We start from the raw sequence: 12,875 nt of genomic DNA, 5'->3' as shown, positions 1-12,875 counted from the left end.
TGCACTGCAGATTTTTTTTCCTCCATACTGAAACTATTACATAATCCTGGCGGCAGAGAGTAGGGTGCTTCTCTTACTTGTCCCTTCACAACTCTGGGTGTGTTCTTACCCCAAAATATGAATGTCCACAAGTTTTTAATGACCAAAGCATTCAACCTGAGTAACTGATCCATAAATATATAATTAATGTAAGATCAGTACATTTTGCTGATATACTTATAGTAGGTTTCTCTAAATATTCAGTTACAAAAATGCAGGCCCTTCACTTTTTTGTTTCTTATAGGTTATATTTGTGTAAAAGTTAATTGAAGGTTATATTTGCATAAAAGTTAAGTAACTCTAAAAGGTGCCAGATTATTAATCGAAAATGTGTGCCAACTTTAAAATTGCATATAATTATATTTTAAATCTCCTTATTAAATCAAAGCTTCCTGGTTTTTTTCTTTTCCTGACTTTTTTCTGAAATCAAAAAATTCATTTGTCTTTATTATCCCTGATATGAAATCCTTGGAATAGGTATTACATGTCCTCCACAATGTAATTTAGTGTACATGTGATATTAAAATTAAAATTATTTTGAAAAGTATAGCATCCTGGATTTCAGATATGTAATCTAGGGAAACATGCTTCAGTTTTATCATTTTTAAGTCTGCATACATAATCTTTTTTGCAGGTAATATTCAGTTCCTCTTCATAGAAATGTCAATATTCATTTGTTTTTTTTAATGGAATTTATAAATGTGCTTCATCTTTCCAGTTGTTTGTAATGATGGGGTATTGTGAAGTTTGAAGTTTACAAAAATACTCGATGACTAGTGTTTTGTAAGCATGTAATATTTGAAAAGACTTCTAAAGAAATAACCATTAAAAATATGTTCACAGAATCCTAAAATTCTAGCATCAAAGGGGATCTTAAATATGATCAAATCTAAACATTTCATTTTACAGATGGGAAATTGTTGCCCAAGGAGGGGAAATTATTACTTGTCCATGGACTCATAATTAATTAGTAGCAGAGAAAGAAGTAAAATTCTGGCTTTGTTTATTCATCTTTAATATGTTTTTTATTTTGGATGAAAGCTTTTTCAACCTCCCTTTTTCTTTTCTCTCTAGAATGTTTGATCTCTTAACTTTTAGCTCTTTCCTATGTTTCTTTCCTCTGGGACATTGGCAGTTACAGTATCAGGCTTCTCAGAAAATCAGTATATAATGTAGTATATACCACTCTCCTTATCTTGTTTCAGGCCATCTTGGAAGTTTCTTTCCTAATTGTTCTGTTTTGAACTCCACATGCAGGCTAGATTTTATTTTTCTTACCCAACTTTATATTATATCCAAGAATCTTTGTTAAAGCAGAATTTATTTACTAGAGCATCATGCTAAAATGTACAATCTTAGTCTGAAGATTTAAAAATGAAATTGAGAGGGGCGGCTAGGTGGCACAGTGTATAAAGCACCGGCCCTGGAGTCAGGAGCACCTGGGTTCAAATCTGGTCTCAAACACTTAATAATTACCTAGTTGTGTGGCCTTGGGCAAGTCATTTAACCCCATTTGCTTTGCAAAAACCTAAAAAAAAAAAAATGAAATTGAGTATATGCCCAGGCTTTCTCTGTATTTATCAAATGGAAAGAACCTCATAAGAAAATTTGGGAGACATCAGGCTCACCCCTTCCATAGCTACCTTTCCCATTTAACTTTTCCTTTTAAAAGTTTAGCCAGGCATCCTTTAGAGTGGATGTTTAAGACACAGAGCAATGAGAGGAGTTTCTAAGGTAATTACTGTAAGATTGAACAAAAGAACTGTGAAGAACTCCACAACAGGTCAACTTTCTTCTTCCCAGATGAACAACACTAGTCAAACACTTTCATAAATATTCATTTACCAAATTAATTATCGTCATCCATCCCAAGTATTGTTGGGAAGATAGTATGATAAAATGAAAAGAACAAAAAGAACAATAACACTGGAAGCAAAATGTGAGTTATCCTCACTCTGACATTTATTATGTGAACATGGTCAAGTCATATGATTTATCTGTGCCTCAGTTTCCTCATCTGTAAAATGAGGATAATTATCCTTGCACTATCTACCTCACAGAATGTAAAAAGAATATTATAAATTCTTAAAGTCTCATATATCCTGATTGCTCTGGCTATGATAGTCTCAAAATTCTTTTTCTATTTTTCTTCCATTTACCACATGATCAAACAATATTACTGGACTCAAGCCTTAGAGTTGAGTTCATTTCTTCTAGAAGAAAAGGGGGTGAGTATTCATAAATCTCTCATGGGCCCAAAGAGTGCCAGTATTTTCTTCAGAGTTTTGATTAAGCCAGCTTGTTGGTATCAAAGTGCGATGGACATCCTAGGGACATGTGACCTCTGGACTTCAGAAACACTTTTAGGGCTAAGGGTAGAATTTATTTTACCGTATATTCCCATGGAAGAAGCCTGCTTCTGATCCTGTCCAATCTTGTACATACAATAAAAGCAGAAACAAAAGAAGAAATGAGAGAGAGACAGAGACAGAGACAGAGAGAGAGAGAGAGGCACTAGGTCCAGGATCCAAATTCTGGGTCAGGGGACAAATCCATCCATGCTATGCTATGACCTCACCTGCCTCTAGCTTTTACTCTCTCTACACAATCTCTCTCCTCAGTACCACTTGTCTCAGTGATAAACCAGCCTGGTCTTTCTGTCTGACTCCCCTAGATAGCATGACTAAATCCAGGCTTTCCTCAAGGTCCTCTTTGTTTCTGCCTGGCTGATGGTGAACAACAAAGAAACAAGGAACTTTTATCTGCAATTTGTTGTTGTCTTAATGAAATTTTTTAAAGGTTTCACATAAACCCTGCCCTAGAAGGGTCAAAAATAGACAGCAGTTAACCTTGTTTAAGTTGGGTTATGCAAATTTACAGGGCTCTTAATAAATATAGTGATTATTTTTCAAAAAATCAATTTGACCGAACAACAATTAATGTTTTATCTTATGTAAAGAAAGATGTTCTAAATCAACTTTATTTAGAGTTAAGAGGTTTTATGAAAACTGAGAACTCTTTCAGAATATTTTAAGTACTTATTATATGATATTAATTTTGAAGCTATATATTTGTGTTTTAAAAAATAAAACAAAGCATTGCCACTGGCCTAACTACAATTAAAAAAAAAAAGGAAAAGTAAGATTAGGAGATCACTGTGGCAATTCTATTTAGTGATTTTATTTGAAACCAGAATCATACTCTTTAATCTTCATTTTTGTAACTGAGACTGTGGGTGGAGGATCCAGTTCACTTTAAGCAAATGAAGCAGCACAGTGAAAAGAAACTATTCAATATTTATTTGACCAAGAAACAGATGATGTTTTTTTAAAATCTACCAAATAATCATATATGATATTTTTCTATTAGAGAACAATACACTATTGTGTTGTCTTTTTTAACAACTGGAAATATTTGGAAAAATGTTTTCCTTTTAAAATGTTTACTTTTGGGTTTTTTTTTTAACAATTACATTAATAACCTTATACTTGTGCTAGTTGCAAATTTCCTCAGGTGTATTAGAAATATGTGACTGTTTTATTCTTTCCCCTCCCCCTACTGGCTTTTCTTGTCATTGAGATCTCATTTCCCAAAGGGATCTCCTACTGAAAGAGAAAATTGAGTCATGTATTGTGGTTAGTAGAGGCTCTGCAGTGAGTCTTGTCAGAGGATAAAGAGTGCTGCTAATTGTGGAGTCTTTGTTGGGAAAGCTTTCCCTTTTACTATTGCATGACTATCCAATATGTACAGTGAACATTTGGATCCCCAAGCAGTGTTGAAAAGTAAAATTAAGGAACTTTAGGGGGCTTTGAGGGAGCTTGAGAAATTGCAAAGATAAAAATCTGAAGAAATGTGATACATATGCTGAATGTGCATCTACAGAGGTGCTAGTAAGACAAACTTCATTGGATGGTTTCATTGGCATGTACTAATGATGTCTGGCTTGGTACGTGTGTGTTTATCCTTAAGGAGTATCCCTGCAGGAAGGGAGCATTTTAGAGTCTCCCCTTATATTAAAAGGGACAGAAGATAATGTCTGAAATGAAAAAAGTTGGTGCTGATCTGGGAAGACTGGAAAATTATACAACTCAGTCTCTGCATTTTAGCAGAACTATAAAATATCTTTCATGAGAAGAACTTGTTAACAATACTAAAATCATAGAATTGACAAATTTTAGGAACTGTTTTGGACCAGACATCAGCTAGGTTAATCCTTTAGTTTTATAAATGTGCAAAAACCCAGAGAAGTGAACCATTTATTGTACTTATACAATAAATTAAGAGTCAGAATTCAAACTTGAATCTTCTGACTTCAGGACCAATGATTATCTATTTCATAATTAAGTAACCATATATAATGTCTGATTTTCAGAATTTCCAAATATACTGAATTTGTATAATGATTGCTTAAGGAACCTGGATAGCAAACTGAGGAATGAGTATATCTATCCTAAATACTTATACCTGAAAAATTTGAGAGTTTGAACAGATTGTTATGGCTTAAGAAATAAGATTGGCTGGTTTACAAGAGGCATGTCAGAAACCCATATGATTGAAAACTCAGTGGTACAAGAAGGTGCCAGTTTGTCATAGCAATTAACAACAGGGATTTTAGGAGGTCATAGAAGTCTTGGAACCCTAACTGTTATCGTAAGAGGACGTTTCTAGAACATGGAGGAACTGTTCTGGTGATCTGCCAGTTTGGGACATATTTGAATTCCTGCCACAGCACTAATTAGTTATTTGTAAGGGTTTGTGCTCTGTGTCATTCAAAAGACTGGTAGAATGGAAGCACCTTGAGAGCAGCATTTTTTTGTTGGTGGTGGTCTTTTAAGCACCTCTGTTTAGCACTCTACCTGCCATTGGTTGAACGGAATAGAGAAGATGAAAGAACTGATCAAAGAAGAGGGGGAGAAAATTCTCAATTTTAATTCTGGCCAAGTGTATGACAAATGGAGTTTGGGATTTATATAATGACTGTACTCTTGGATTTATATAATGGCCATGAAGCGTTTCTCACAAATGGTGAATTTTTACCTTCTTTGGAAGAAGGAGGATCCCATGCTGCACAGACCAAGGAGAACGATAATAAGTGGGTACCATCAGGTATAAGAAAAACCTGATCCTGGTCCTCAGAAGAAGAGACACGTGATGACCTTTGGTAATACCTTCAGAGTTATTCATGGTCTGATAGGAGGAGTTGTCCTGTTCTTGGAGCAGGGATCCAAAGTAGAAAAGAATGTGTTCAAAGATTTGACAACCTCTAATAGCTACATATTTCTAATGATTCAGGAGAAAATCATGGAGACTACTGGAAGGAAATTTAAAAGTTATCCCTTAGAAATTGTAAAACTTGGGCAGAATAGTAGAATAAATAAATAAAATTCTTCTTCCAATTTGAAATTTGGACTTTAAAGAAGAAAATGAAAAATAAATAAAGATATCAAAGTAATGAGATCTGACAAAGATAAAACCTGGAATATGACCCTGATGTCTTTAAATTTATAATTAGTCCTTGACTATGAGAAAAATGACCATATAAAACTTTAAAACTAGGTATTATGAGTGATTTCAAGTATGATTAAAAACAACAATTATAATAATAATAGAAAGAATAACAGTTGAACCAGTACTCTATAAAAGAAAATAAGTAGGAAAAGGGACAAAAACTATGATTAATTTTAGATGTTGTGATGAGAGCAACATCCTAAGAAGCTAGGTTCCCGCCCCCCTTAAAAAGTATTGAAACCACCCTTAAGACCTAATTGAATCAGGACCATTGACTAGTTTTCTGGGGCTCTAAGAGCAAAATCCAGGGTACCAGTAGTCACTTGCTTCCTGCCCTGTGATTTCTGAGTGTATACCAGCAGCATGACCAACACTGGCAAAGGGAAGTTGTATTCAACTGAATTAAAACTGGTTCCTCGCTAAATATTCTTTCCCTTCTCTGAATATCCTTACCATGCTATGATTAAGAAAATCTCTCAGATGTTTTACAAATATCTAATTTTCATCCCCTTGTCAAACAAGTTATTACAGGTCAATATACAATGTACCTGTATGTGTGGAGGGGATGCTGTTTGTTGATAAGGGGGCTTTTGTTCAGTTGAGTCCTTTCTACCCTCTTGATGCAATTATAGACTATAAGCAACAAGTAGCAGAGACAATGAAGTGTTAATTTAAGGTTTGTCTCCCTTTCAGATTTTGATTCATTTTATAATTCCAATTTGAATTTCATCCTGAGTGACCTGTTCCAATATTTTAAAGAAATCTTATAAAATTTTAATACAACAAATATAAAATTTGACACAAATATATAAAAAGCTAAAAATGCTTCTATTTCTTTACTGCATTTGGAGATGTGAAGACACTTTTCAGTTAATTTGGTAGAATTATAAGACTGCTAGTCACTGATTGGAAGATCAACCATAGCCCTAGCAACCTTTAAAAATTAAGAGCAAGTTCTGAGAAATTGTTTAGGCAATTAATTTCTCTGGTAGATAAAAGAGAGCCACCCATGAATGAAGTAAGACCATAACTCTGTAGAGAGAATGCTTTTTTCCCCCTTATTCCTCTTCCACAGTACATTGGGAGAAGAGATTTTCTTTTCCTCTCTCCACTCACTGGAGTTACTTGCCCAGCAGGAGATGCCATGCCCCACAAACAGCATGCCCAGAGAGGCCAACCATCAAGTTGGACTGGAAAAAAAATGTGCTAAAAAATTATGCTGTTCTCACAGAGGAGCAACCTGTGAACACCATGAGTGAAGGAAAGACATTGGCATCCTCTGGTTCAGGAGATGTGAATTGCCTTGGGTCATATGATTGCCCCATGGGTGTATGCTCACTCTTTCTGCTACTTCCATATGAATTTATGAAAGAGTGTACAGATTGATGGGACAGATGTTTTTCAGTTAATCTCTTATACTTTATAGTAAATGCCATTACTTTGAACTGATTTGTGTGTTCTAGCTCACTGCTGTAAGTAAATGTTATCACCAGGGTGGACCCTCAAGTGGCATCTTGAACCTGGGGAAATCACACCTGTGTGTGTAAATTGGGGGGAAAATCACACTTGTGAGTGTAAATTGGGGAAGGGCATGTTCAAAGGGGAGCTACCTACATAATATAATATGGTTCATGAACAAGTTTAACTTGGAATTTTAACCAAAAAGTAATTTTGACTATCATAGGAACCACTTTTAGTTGGTAGAAATGGGACTCATTATACAACAATAGAAAGGTAAAGCTTGTTTCAAAAGTAACATCAAAACAGAGTAGTTCTGTACAACAAAAATATGCTAATTTCTCTTGAAATTCCAAAACCTAAAAGTGAAAACAAAGTGATAATCAAGGAAATAAGAAGAAAAGGAAAAAAATGTAAGAAAGATATCTCTGATAATATACAACTCAACGACTGATCTGATAGAGGATGTTGTTGATGCTTTCCACAAAGGCAAGTAAGTACTTGGATAGCTTTTGGAGGACATAGCTAATCATACAATTGAAAAATTCATGACACACCTGATGGACAGTTTTATCTTCCAGGAGACAAAGCAATAAAGCAAGTTTTGGAGGGATAGTTCTTTTTTGTTTGTTTGTTTTGCAAGGCAACTGGGTTAAGTGACTTGCCCAAGGTCATACAGCTAAGTAAGTGGTTGAATTTGAACTTAGGTCCTCCTGACTCCAAGACCGGTGCACTATCCACTGCACCACCTAGCTGCCCACCTAGCTATCAGAAATAGCTGATATTTTTATCAAGGAAAATGATTTATCAGGAAGGGGTAGAACATAAACATAGTCAAAAAGGAAAATAAATGCAAAGTAGATGAAGGGAACGGTAAGAGAGCACCTATCTATTCCTAATAAAAACAAGCCATTGACCCAGTTGAATAACATCCTAATGGCCTCAAAGAAGTTGCAGATGAGGTTAGTTGATTATTGATATTTTGAGAAACCATGGAAATAAACAGAGGTATGGAAAGTCTTAAACATGGTAAATGGTGTGTCAATTTTTAGAAAAGGAATAAAAGGTATATTCTAAAAACTGTAGAGTTGAGTTTAGTGCTGATCCTGAGCAAAATTGTAAAACAAGATTCAATGGAGGATTTCTCTACTTTTAAAAAGGAAGGAGTGAGGGTTGGTGCAGTAGATAGAGCACCAGCCTCAGAGTGAGGGTTGGCTAGGTGGTGTAGAGGATGGAGCACCAGCACCAGAGTCAAGAGAGTTCAAATCTGCCCTCAAATACTTAATAATTGCCTAGCTGTATTACCTTGGGCAAGTCACTCTTAACCCCATTGCCTGAAAAAAAAATTTATTAAAAAAAGGAAAAGAGGGTTGAACACTAGGTGCCAACATGGATTCCTAAACTTGTCATGTCAAATAAGCTTGATCCTTTTCTGATAGAATTATTAGTCTTGGTAGATAAAAAAAACCCCACTATATATGTAATATTTGTAGATTTTAGCAAGTCATTTGATAGTCTTATTTTATTGTATCTTTATGGACAGGATATAATATCATTAGGTTTATTTATAAATGACTGACTGACCATAATCCATAGAATACCGATTAATGGATCAGATCTTTTTAAAAAAGAAGTTTCAAGGGTATCTATCCAACTATGAGCTCCTCGAGAACAGGAACTATCTTTTGCCTTCCTTTCTGTTCCCAACACTTGAAACAGGATCTAACATATTTTTTTCAGTCATTTTTCAGCTGTGTCTGACTCTTTTATTTAGAGTTTTCTTGGCAAAGATCCTAGAATAGTTTGCCATTTCCTTTTCCAGCTCATTCAGATGGGGAAACTGAGGCAGTCAGGGTTGGGTGACTTGCCCAGGATCACACAGCTAGTATGTGTCTAAGGAAGACGAGCCTTCCAGATTCCAAGTGCTCTGTCCATTGCTCCACCTAGCTTCCCCTGGCCTTTGGTGGGTACTTTACTATTTATTGACTATAATTAAAATTCTTTTCTTTTTTCAAAAATTTTTATCAGAGTCTTGGATGAAGGTCTAGATTACATCCTTAACAAAATAGATTATCTAGTTTAATTAATAAAAGGTTCCAAATAATAGAATAAAGCTAATAAAGTGAATTTTAATAAAGGTAGATGTACTAAGTCCTATACTTAGACTAAAAAAATCAACACAATGCAGGATGAGTTAAGAGTTTATTTTTTTAAAAAAAACTTAAGAATTTTCCATGAATTCCCTGATTTTGGCAAGCCATCTCACATTCCTGCACAGGCAGTCTCCCATGCCTTGAATGCTTCCCTTCCTCATGTGCCTTTCTGATGCCTTTTCTTCTTTCAAGGTCAAGCATCTTTCAGATGCTACCTCCACTGGGAAAGTAATCCTTCTTTAACTCTACATCATTCTCTACTTTGTACTTCGGAGTATGTACGTTTTCATTCCCTACTCTTAGATCTGGAGAAATTCAACTCTGAGGCTCCCTGTTCTTGATGATTATCTCTCCTGGAACACCATTTTCAGAAAAAGACCCCAGTCATACTTCATTTACTAGGTGGACCCTATCCCAAATCCTGAAGGTGTCCTTTGGCTATGGAGTGACCTGGGGGCATGCTTAGACCTATGAAACTGCTCAAGTGCTAAATAACCCAAATGACCCCTGCCCCCTAAAGGATTTGTCATCATCCCTAGGACAAGACAATAACTGTTAGCTCCTAAAAGTGGTACAAGGATAATGGGAGGTAGTTTTTGAAGACATGGCATCTACATCTCACTGTCAGACACCTCAGGTTTTTTTTAAAAATGCATTGAAGGAATATTTAGAGAAAAACATATAAATATACATACATACATACATACATACAAACACACATACACACACATGAGTTCAAGAAAGTAACTTTTATAAGTCAGTTATGAAAAAATAAGTCTACACATTTTGACCTATATAGCATTGATGGTAAGATTTATTGGGTAAAGAGGGAACACAACACACCAGAGCAAGGTGGAGATGATCATTCATTCTCACGCACTTTTACTAGTTATATAATTGAGCAAATCATTTAACTGCTTTCAGCCTCAGTTTTCTCATCTGTCAAATGGAATAATTATACCTCTACTCCCTACCTCCTAGTTTTGTTGCCAAGAAAGTACTTTGCAAGCCTTAATGTGTTCTACAGATGTGAAAAGATGTTTTTATTATCTTTTCTCTCACTCTATGAACTTGTCTAGCAGCGTTTCCTATTTTCAGCTGACCAAGGACTATTGTCATCATTAGTCCTTCATCACAGTTTTTATGTATTGAGGCCATCAATGAAGCATACAATATCAGTATGGTAAAACAGACAAAGAAATCCATTCTTCAGCATAGTCTGCCATGAAAACATTCACTGCAGAGACTGAGCAGAATAGGAAGAAAAAGAAACTGAATCAGAAAGAAACTGAAAAAAAATGGGGCCATTTTTCCAAGGGAAAAAAAAAATCCTCGTACCCTGTGTCCTTTTCAGAAAAATAAACAAAACCGAGCAAAACCATTTTGTAATAGGTTACAAGCATATAAGGCCTTTACTTTTTCAAAGTGATTTATAACATTATCTCATTTGTTATCTTAAATAATTTCATTAAAGTAGGTAACTTAGATGTTAATTATCCCCATTTTACAAGTGAGGAGACTGAGTCTTAGTTAAACATCTGTGAAAAATCACTCAGCCAATAGATAGTAGACCTAGGGACTGATATTCCAACTGTTTCTTAGCCAGTTTTTGTTTAGTTTTTTTCCCTACTACACATGCCTGTCTTTCAGCAACTTAGGACAGGGGAAAAAAACTAAAAAAATGAAAATAAGTATGGCCATTCACTGGAAGTTGGGATTTAAGGATAGGTCCAAGGTCAGCATGAAGGAATTGAGCTTGTAATTATTGATATTCTAGCTGTCATAAAGCTATTTGAGTTCAGGAAGTTAAGATAATTAGTTAGACATTAATTTCATTGCTATGCAAAAAAAAAAAAGAGCCTTCTCATCATTCACTCTAGAGTATTCTTTTCCCAGATATTGACAAAATAATGCAGCAGTTGGGAATGGAAAAGTGACTCCCACTTTTTCCATCTTAATCAATTCTTTACCATTCTGCAGCAATCCTTGGTGCATCCCAACCCAGTGGAGAGGAGAGAACTGTATATACACCATGGTGATATTTAATGCTCTGGAACATAATGATCCTTTCTATTTACTCTAAGTGGCTCTTAAACATGATGACTTTTCTTCTTCATAATCCATGTTACTTTGTCACCTCTTTGTGCATCAAGATTAATTCCTAAACTTTCTTCCTCTCATTTCAGGAGCAGCCTATTGCCAGTTCATGGACATGCTATTTCCAGGCTGTATTAGTTTGAAGAAAGTAAAATTTCAAGCAAAGTTGGAACATGAATATATTCACAATTTTAAACTTCTGCAAGCATCATTTAAAAGAATGAATGTTGATAAGGTAGGGGACTGAATTGATCTTAATATAAACTATATCATTTTATCTTAAAATCATCTTGTAGAGGAAATACAGGTGTCAACCTTTAGCTAAAAAGTCAAAAGTATGAATACTAAGGTCTATATATGAGATAAAAAATAGTCATTTCAGTCATTAAATATGAATTTTTTAAAGTAGATAGTAGCCATCTGACTTTGTTTATAAATGATGTTTGGGTTTAAGAATTTTTTCTGTTCTTACTGTTATATAACTAGAAGTATTTAAGGGTCATTGTTAATTATATCACTTGAGTTATTAGTTTCAGAAAGAATATTATTCTACCTTCCTTAATTAGCACAATTTTTCTTAAAGAAAAATGGAACATTAACTATCTATATATGAGATAGAAAAATCAGTTAACCCCACATTGATTAAACATGAATTTTTGTTTAAAAATAGATAGTAAAGGCATCTAGGTGGCACAGTGGATAGAGCACCGGCCCTATAGTCAGGAGTACCTGAGTTCAAATCCAGCCTAAGACATTTAATCATTACCTAGCTGTGTGGCCTTGGGCGAGCCACTTAACTCTATTGCATTGAAAAAACAAAAAAAAAATGTAGATAGTAACCACTTGACTTTATTTAAGTGTTAGTTCTGTTCTTACTATTATGTAGCTAGTACTTAGTTATATTAGTTATATTGCTTTAATTATTAGTTATAGAAAGGAATATCATTCTACCTTAATTGGAGCAGTTTTATTTAAAAAAGAAAAAGAAATGTTGAATGAGGTGAAAGAAGTGGTTGAGTTTATAGGATCGTAGATTAAAAACTGGACGATAACTTAGAAGTATTTAGTTGTGTCTCCCTCATTTTACAAATGAAAAAACTTGTTGAGAATTTGATTTGTCAAAGAACCCAACCATAGTGAGTGATTCCCTGGAGCCTGGATTCCCACCCCCCAGACCCTGATTACAAACCTAGGATGACTTCTTTTAATTTTTATTAAAGATATTATTTGAGTTTTACAATTTTCCCCCAATCTTGCTTCCCTCCCCCCACCCCCGCCCCACAGATAGACCTCCGTCAGTCTTTACTTTGTTTCCATGTTGTACCTTGATCCAAATTGGGTGTGATGAGAGGGAAATCATATCCTTAAAGAGAACAGAATTCTCAGAGGTAATCAGATCAGACAATAAGCCATCTGGGTTTTTTTTTTTTCCGAATTAAAGGGAGTAGTCCTTGCTCTTTGTTCAAACTCCACAGCTCCTTATCTGGATACAGGTGGCTCTCTCCTTTGCAGACAGCCCAAAATTGTTCCCAATTGTTGCACTGATGGAATGAGCAAGTCCTTCAAGCTTGAACATTACTCCCATGTTGCCTTTAGGGTGTACAGTGTTTTTCTGGCTCT

The 12,875-nt window shown here is 35.0% G+C and overlaps 1 protein-coding gene across 4 annotated transcripts in view; it reads left to right on the top strand.

The window, feature by feature from the left end:
- The window catches only part of MAPRE2 (microtubule associated protein RP/EB family member 2), a 203,001-nt gene that overhangs the window by 136,929 nt on the left and 53,197 nt on the right, over positions 1-12,875 (top strand). For all 4 annotated transcript variants that reach the window (XM_074199552.1, XM_074199551.1, XM_074199550.1 and 1 more), the window contains one exon: positions 11,345-11,490. In XM_074199552.1, the coding sequence (XP_074055653.1) occupies positions 11,345-11,490 (146 nt within the window). The remainder of the gene's footprint in view (positions 1-11,344; positions 11,491-12,875) is intronic.

This window comes from Macrotis lagotis, chromosome X, assembly GCF_037893015.1.
Source record: "Macrotis lagotis isolate mMagLag1 chromosome X, bilby.v1.9.chrom.fasta, whole genome shotgun sequence".
NCBI classification, from domain to species: domain Eukaryota; kingdom Metazoa; phylum Chordata; class Mammalia; order Peramelemorphia; family Peramelidae; genus Macrotis; species Macrotis lagotis.
This window is presented reverse-complemented; position numbering and strand designations above follow the sequence as displayed.